Source organism: Vombatus ursinus, unplaced genomic scaffold (assembly GCF_900497805.2).
Source record: "Vombatus ursinus unplaced genomic scaffold, bare-nosed wombat genome assembly UNPS02014945.1, whole genome shotgun sequence".
Lineage (NCBI taxonomy): Eukaryota > Metazoa > Chordata > Mammalia > Diprotodontia > Vombatidae > Vombatus > Vombatus ursinus.
In genome coordinates this window covers 23,159,106-23,167,823 of record NW_020954723.1, presented here as the reverse complement: position 1 = coordinate 23,167,823, position 8,718 = coordinate 23,159,106, and the positions used below count along the sequence as shown (strand labels likewise).

The following is an 8,718-nucleotide window of genomic DNA, read 5'->3' as shown; positions in this document are numbered from 1 at the left end:
TCTCTCTCTCTCTCTCTCTCTCTCTCTCTCTCTCTCTCTCTCTCTCTGTATGTGTGTGTACTCCTTGAGGACAAGGACAATGTCATTTTTAAATCATCGTATCTCCAAAACCTAGCACTGTGGGGTTGCATAGAGAATGTGCTTAGTAAAAAAAAAAATCTGAATGAATCATACAGCCAGAGAATATTCATGGTAAATGGAGTCCTAAAGATCATTTGGGAACTCTCTCCGTTTTTAAAGACATGGGGTCACAGAAAAGTGAAATGACTTGCCTAAAGTCACTTAGCAGGTTCGTAGTGATACTTCACATACTTTGTTTTTGTTGAGCCATTTCAGTCTTGTCTGACTCTTTGTGACCCCTTTTTGGGGTTTTCTTGGGAAAGATGCTGGAGTGGTTTGCCATTTCCTTCTCCAGCTTATTTTACATATAAGGGAACTGAGGCAAACAGGGTTAAGTGACTTGCCCAGGGTCACACAGCTAGTAAGTATCTGAGTTCAGATTTGAATTCAGGAAGATGAGTCTTCCTGACTTCAGGCCCAGTGCTTTACCCGCAGCACCACCTAGCTGTCCTTCATGCACTTTATCATGGATCTGATCTATTGCTATATTTTTCAACAATTGTAGAATTCTCTTTCAGTGGTATTATATATAGTATATATATGTTCTTATTAATTTACATAGATGGTAAGCTCCGTGAGGGCAGAATCTGTGTTCATAACTTCTTGTATCTTCCACATTGCCTACGTATATTGATTAAATAGTCCCAGATCCAGTAAAGAGGTCTGGAAGAGGATAAAAGCAGAAAAGAAACCTTTGGATCTGGGGACTTGCCAGAGGTTCTGTGGTGATCCATATCAGGAGGCCCACAATTTTCTCCTGCTTGGGGTGACTAAAACTTTTTTTTTAATTCACAAACACTAAAGCTATGCTCTGATCATTAAGGCTAATGGACCAAGCCATTTCTTTTGCACCCTCATCAAAAACAAAAGTTCTATGCATGTCTTTTAAAAAATATATAATCATTTCCCAATAAATTTTCCTCCCCCCCCCCATTAGAACTTTCCTTTGTGGCAAAGGAAAACAGTTAATCAACATAGCAACTGTGCCTGTCAGCATATATTGGGCATCTGCAGTTCCTGGCCCTCTTATAGAGAGCAGGGAGGTCACTTCTGCTTTTCTCTGTGCACAGGGTGACACCTGACCTCCCCATCACTCAGACCATGGAATGATCTGGTTCTGTGGGAGAACTCAGGTAGTTCTTTCTCTGTGGGAATCCTTCATTTTTTGAAGTCTTAGAGTTGTAGTCTCAGGCCCTGATTGTTAGAGCTCTACTCTTGAGCAGTCTTCATTTAAAGCTGCATCTACACAACTGTGAAACATTTAATCGAAGTTGGTATCATCGTGACAAAGTGATTTGACTCAATTCCATCACTTGGCCCACCTTATCCTCTCCTTAACCTGAAAAGAAAAAGGATAATAGGTAGCATTTATGTCCTTTAAAACAGGTGTTCTTTTTTTAATTAATTAATTTTTAGTTTTCAACATTCACTTTTATAAGATTATAAGTTCTAAATTTTCTCCCACTCCCTCCCTAAGATGGCACGTAAGATGATATAGACCACATATGTACAATCATATTAAATATATTTCCATGTTACTCATGTTATAAACAAAAATCAGAACCAAAGGGAAAAACCATGAGAAAGAAAAAGAAAAAAAAATAATATGCTTTGATCTGCATTCAGACTCCATAGTTCTTTCTCTGGATTTGGGTACCATGTTCCATCCTGAGTCTTTTGGAATTGTCTTAGATCATTGTATTGCTGAGAAGAGCTAAGTCTATCAAAGTTGGTCATTGCACAATGTTGCTGTTACTGTGTACAATGTTCTCCTAAAGCAGGGGTTCTTAACCTGGAATCAATGAACTTATTTTTTAAAACAATATTTTGGTAACTATATTTCAGATGGTTTCCTTTGTGATCCGATATGTTTTATTTTATGCACTCCAAAACATTATTCTGAGAAGAGTCTGTAGGCTTTACCAGCCTGCCAAAGGGTTCTTCCACATGAAAAAGGTGAAGAATCCCTGCTTTAAAGATTGCTTCAATTGTTTTTCTATTCATACTATTCTTCTTCCGTTTGGTTTTGAATAGATGTGCCCTTTATTGACCCTGCTCATATCTCTCAGCTCAGAGTTTCTATTTGGACTTTCATTTCTGTCATCACAAATCAAGTGACTTCACCATAGTGCTATTGTCTATTGTCAGTGACAACAGGCCCCGACTAGTGAATGGTCTTTGATTATAGCACACTTGCCCCATCCTCTTATCAAACCCCTGGACAGACTGAACAATCTATGGTGACATCTTTTCTTAAATTTTTATTTTTATTTTTACCTTTTTGTTTTTATATCATCTTTGTTTCTGAATATATTCTTTCCCCTTTGCTACACTGAGAACCACCTCAATAAACAAAAGAAATATAGAATAAAATAAAGATAAAATAAATAAAAGGAATATAAGAATAAAGATAAAATAAATATAAGAAAAAATAAAGAGAAATAAGTATAAGAATAAAAAATAAAATAAAGATAAAATAAAAATAAGAAATATTATCTTAGTTTTATTAATATTACAAAGATGATTAATAGACTAATGGCATCTCCAATCTGGCTGACCTGTTTCCCATCTGCCCTGCAAATGGTAAAAAATAAGAAATAAAAGAAGAAAAAAGCAGTTTAGCAAAATTAGCCAACACATCAGCTGAATCTGATACTATATGCAATGTTTCATATTCACAGTCCCAAACTTCTTTCCATTTACATTATTATTGTTGTGTTGATGTTCAGTCGTTTCTGACTCTTCATGACTCCATTTGGAGTTTTCTTGGCAATTTTGGTTTGCCATTTCCTTCTCCAGCTCATTTTACAGATGGGGAAACTGAGGCAACCTGGGTTAAGTAGCTTGCCCAGGGTCACACAGCTAGTAAATGTCTGAGGCCAGATTTGAACTCAGATAGTCCTAACTCCAGGCCTGGCACTCTATCTACTGTGCCTCCTAGCTGCTTGGGAACATTGTTATAATCACTATGTATATTGCCTTTCCTAGCTCTGTTTATTTCACTCTATCAGTTCATACATCTTCCCATGCTTCTCTGAATTCTTTATATTTATAGTTTGTCTTTTTCCCTTTCTATTCTCACAAAATTGACAACATTTGCTGGCTTCTGACTGTCTTTTTGTGCCATTTTACACTAGATGGAGTATCTTCTACTACTTTTCAGTTCTCTTTATCATTCATCTAGCTGGGATCCTTTATTACGTATTATGTTTGTATAGGAGAGGGCGGGACTCTATGACCTTTCACCATCTTAACTAAAAGTCATTATAGTCAAAGTATCTTATGGTTCAATGATCTTCCATTACATCATGTGCCACATTTTATGTAACCATTCCCCAGACAATAGACATCTGCTTTGTTTACATTTCTTTACTATGTAGTGATATTTTGTTCATGACAAATGGTCTGTCATTCTTCCTGAGTATTCATTTGGTCATAATCTTTTGGATTAGTAGGCTTATTGAAAGTCTTCTTTTCTTTCTTCTTTTCCTCTTCTCCTCCTTTTCCTTCTTTCCCTTCTTCTTCCTCCTTCCTCTTCCCCTTCCCCTATCCTCTCTCCCTTTCCTTCTTCTTCTCCATCTCCTTCTTCCTGTTCCTCTTCCTCCTGTACCCCTTTCCTCCACCTCCCTCTCTCTTCCTTTCTTCCACCTCCCTTTCTCTTTCCACTTTTTCTCCCTTCTCTTTTCCTTTCTTTTTCTCCCCCCCACCACTCTTTTCTCCTTTCCTTCTCCTTCCTTCTCCTCTTTCTATCTTGTCCAGGTTGGAATCACAGTAGCTGCCCAAGATCCATTCTCACTGCTGATCAGCACAGAAGCTTTGTCTTCCACTTGTGATCTGGACCAATTCGCCACTTCTTAGGCAGCTTGATGACCTTTCCTCTGCCCCCACTCCAGAGTCTCAACATATTAGTGCCAGACTTAAGGAGGACCCCCAATTGGCTTTAGTCCATTGCAGCTCATAACTCCTGAATTCCAGCCATCCCCCAGCCTCAGCCTTGTCCAGTTGCAGAGATGATAGGCACACACCACCCCCTCTGGTCTCTCTCATAGTACTCATGTGCTTCTTTGGGGATCCTGTCAAAATAAGGACTCTTTTTCAGAGCATCTGTACACTTGAGCAATTATTTTCCCATTTGTCACATGGCTGTCGTTTGAAGTGAAATCCCTGATGTCCTAGTTTAAGTTGATCCAACTGGACCCAAGGAGATTGCTTTATGGATGCCTGTCAGAATGGGAACATTTTTTCTCAAAACGTAGCTCTTGCTGTACCCATGAACTCGTTCACCTTCCCCTCAGTGCCACTATGGCCTCTCCTGGGTGAGTCATTGATATATTGTGTTCACTCCTGCTTGGTGCCATAAGAACTCTGAAAAACATCATCTACATAATTTTTTTTTGTCTTCTGATTCCATGGATTTTCCTTCCATGAGAACCCTTTGTTTCTCTGTTAATCCAAAAGGAAAATCTCTAGGAAATGTCATTTATGTTTACTGCTTACCTTCAATCTTGGCTGATTAATCAGCTAGCCAACTTTTCTATTTTCTCTTCTCTGGATTAAAGGGATGGTACCACCAGAGACTTGAGCTTCCTCCCTCTAGGCCAATCATTTGACTGCATTTGACCACTTGATTGTGAATCCCTATCTGATTGATGATGGCCAGTAGTTATGACAACGTCACTCCCTCTGTGCCTCTGCCCCTTAAAATGGGGGGAATGTCCTAACTCCCAGGATTGTTGTGAGGAGCAGATGAGATATTTGTAAAATGCTTTGCAAACTTTAAAGCACTAAATAAATGCTATTGTTATTATTGTTGTTATTTTTATCAGTAGTAGTAATAGTAGAGTAAGTTTTGTGCAATGGGAAATTTCATTTGAAAAGTAAGTTACGGCCAGACTGTGAAGAACTTTGAATGCCATCGTAAGAATTCTGGATTTTATCCTGTAAGCAGCGAAGAGCTATTGGGAGTTTTCTTGGGAGGGGAAGGGGCAGTGATAATAACAACGGTGATCTAAGAAGACTGATATTTATGTATATTAGTGTGGTTGCTCCTCTTTTCCCAAAAAAGTGCTGTTGAAAATTGCACAAAAGATGGGGCTAGGTCATAAAATGTAGAGATCTTTTCCAAGACCTTGGAGATTATAGAGTTGTAGACTCTCCAGGTTGGGAGGGATGTGACAGGCCATCTATTCTGACCAATACCTCTTCAAGAATCCACTTTACAACATACCTCAAAAGACTGGTCAAGGGGCAGCCAGGTGGCGCAGTGGATAGAGCACCGGCCCTGAAGTCAGGAGGACCTGAGTTCAAATCCAGCCTCAGACCAAACACTTGACACTTACTAGCTGTGTGACCCTGGGCAAGTCACTTAACCCCAACTGCCTAAAAAAAAAAAACTGGTCAAGCTGGTTTTTGCTCGAAGTTCATCTAGTCCAACCTCCTTCTTCTGAAGCAAACTGAGGCACAAAGAGGTGATGTGATTTACCCATGGTTGGTCACCTGGCTATAGCTGTCAGAGCTGGGATTTACAAGCAGGTGCCTTGACTCTGACTTTAGCAATGTGTTACAGCATTGACGGTCAGTCCTTTTTCAGCCTTTGTGCACTGATTTTCTGATCCTATTTGGGAGCTAGCAGAAGAGCTAGGAAACTGTTTCACAGGAAGCCAGGAGGAGAGGGACCTCTTTTGGGGTTTCACTGTCCCCACCAGAGGTTGATTGTGCTTCTGAAGTCTACTCTCTTTCATAATCCACCCCTACTTCCCTCACCCCACCCCACATTTCTAGTACTTTTCTTCTTACCCCCTCCAACCTGATTATTTATTTTTGGACTGGATCTATAATTTTACTGGCATAGGGAACTTCCAGGGAGGAATTCTCTCTGCCAATGCAGGTTGGCACCTAGCCTGCAATTTACAATCTTAGAGAGGGATCTTGGGTGCTGAGACATGAAGTAATTTGCCCAGAGTCACACAACTGGTATATATCAGAAGAGGTATCTGAACCTGGGACTTCCTGATTCTGAGGCCAGTCCACAATCCACCATTCTATGGCTGCCTCTCCCTGAGAATTACCTTCTATTTGTGTGTGTGTGTGTGTGTGTGTGTGTGTGTGTGAATACATAAACAGGGCTGTATAAATACATCTATTTCTCTTACTATACACATATATGTGTGTGTATCTCTATATATTGTATGTCTGTATGTGCATGTGTACTTTATATATCCATCTATCTCTCTATCTATCTCTCTATCTATCTGTCTGTCTTTATAGGCATACATGTTGTCCCATAATATAATGCAAGTTTCTTAAGGGCAGACATTGGTTCATTTCTATTTTTGTGTCCCAATGACTAGCACAGTGCCTGGTACTAAGTAAGTGCTTAATAAATACCTATCAATTGATTGATTGATTATTATTGCTTAGTGTTAAGCTTGGAGACACCTAAGTGGCACAGTGGATAGAGCACCAGCCCTGGATTCAGGAAGACTTGAGTTCAAATCTGGCCTTAGACACTTACTGACTGTATGACCCTGGGCAAATCACGTAACCCTGTTTGTCTCAGTTTCCTCATCTGTAAAATGAGCTGGAAAAGGAAATGGCAAACCCCTTCAGTATCTTTGCCAAGAAAACACCAAATGGGGTTATAGAGAGTCGGATACAATTCAACAACCCCCACAACATCAAAGTGTTAAGTTTAGTTATTTCTAGATGCTGAAGAAATACAAATGATGGGAAGTTAGGTGACACAGTGGTTAGAACCCCAGCCCTGGAGTCAGGAGGACCTGAGTTCAAATCTGGCCTCAGATATTTACTAGCTGGGTGACCTTGGACAAGTCACTTAACCCCAATTGCCTCAGAAAGAAAGAAAGAAATATAAATGATGTTGGAGCCCTCTATATTTAAGTGCCCTGGGATGACACCCTAGTTGCCTCACTGTAGTTATAGTTCTGTAGGCAAGAGCAGATAAAAAGAGGTGAAAGGAATTTTGCTTCAACCGGCCCCTTTTCTCCCCCTCCCCCTTAGCCTCGTTCAGAGGCCAATCCCTTGGTGCACACTTAAAGCTGCCTCTTTTTGTGTTTGGGGTTCTCTAGGAATCTGAGCGCTTGGAACTCATGAATGCAGAACTGAAGGCACAAATTGAGGAGCTAAAACAGGAAAGGCAGCAGCTGATCTTGATGCTGAATCGGCATCGTCCCACTTGTATCGTGAGGACAGACAGTGTCAAGACCCCGGAGTCTGAAGCCAACCCATTACTCGAACAACTTGAGAAGAAATGAAAGTGGATTGGGAGAGGAAAGAAGAAGGAGGATGAGGAGGGAGGAGGACATAGGGTCCCGTGTGGGGCCGTTGTTTATGTGTGAAAAAACTTTGCAACAAGGCTCAGCACCGCCAGAATACAGCGGGCTTCTTTGTGGAATACAGACCAGCAACACATGGGGAAGGGAGGGTTGAGGGAAGCTTGAGATCAGCAATGAATTGAGACCAAAGTAGAAACAGGGAAGGGGGATGATCCAGTGCCTAGGATTACAGTGATGAGGGAGAAAGGGGTGAATGAAGGAAGGGGCCTCCCAGCCCTCATGGCCACAGTCTCCTCTCCTATCATTTCCCATCAGTCAACCTGTCTTGGGGACATCTCCTGGCATTGGAAAAGTGTAAGTTGAATCGGGAAAAGAAAATCCAAATGGAGTTCAGAATACAATTTCAGTCACTACCCCCAGCCCTTTAACCCTCCCCCCCCCCAGTCATACAACAGAGCAGGAGAGGGATGTGATACAGAACCAACAAGCAGTCTCGGTGGCCACCATCTGCATGTCCCTGTTCCATCGTCATCCCCCTGGATCCTGCCGACGCTCTTCCTGCGTCCCTGGGAAGAGCCCTCCTTACCAGACCTCGCTCCCTGCTGGAGTTTGCTGTGGGCACTGAGGCGCGGGCGCCCTTCCAAAGCACATACTCACTCTAATGTTTACAGCCTGGCTGTCCCGGCAGTGCTTTAAACTGCACATTTTTACACTTCTCTCTTTTTTTTTTTTAATATTTTTTACAAAAAGAAAAAAGGTTTTATACAGCAATATATATATGGATTTATATAATCACTAGACGTGATATGGTATAAATATGTTATGGTTTGTTTGTTACGAACAGATACTCCACAGTTATTGCCATTGTGTGTAAGTCAGTGTTAAGTGCTGTAGTCCCTGGGCGCCCTAGGGCTGGTGCCCGTGGAGGGGATGCCTGATGCCTGATGCAGTGATCCCGAAGGGGGTGATGCCCATTTCCATCTGTGTAAGCCCTTCATAGTACTCAGTCCTGTATCGCTCAGTAAATGTTACTCTTACTTAGCCCATCGTCTCTTGTGATTTCTGCTGGCTTTTTCTGTGCTGCTAATGTGTGGGTGGCTGGGAAGGGTTCAGGTGGGGTGGGCAGAATAAACAGAGCTATTGGACATGCTTGGTTTGTTTCTCACTATCTGATAAAACAGGGGATGTACATCACTGTGACTGATTAGCTCAGTGGGCACAAGGCATGGTGCTTATGAGGCCAAGGTTACCGGTTTGATCCCCATGTTGGGGACTGAGTCAGAATTTTCCATGATCACTGATT

General features: G+C 41.4%; 1 protein-coding gene across 1 annotated transcript in view; it reads left to right on the top strand.

The window, feature by feature from the left end:
• Positions 1–8,456, top strand: part of JDP2 (Jun dimerization protein 2) — a 68,515-nt gene extending 60,059 nt beyond the window's left edge. The window contains exon 4 of the mRNA XM_027844624.1: positions 7,209–8,456. Within this exon, the coding sequence (XP_027700425.1) occupies positions 7,209–7,394 (186 nt within the window). The 3' untranslated portion in view covers positions 7,395–8,456. The remainder of the gene's footprint in view (positions 1–7,208) is intronic.
• The last annotated feature ends 262 nt before the right edge of the window (positions 8,457–8,718 follow it).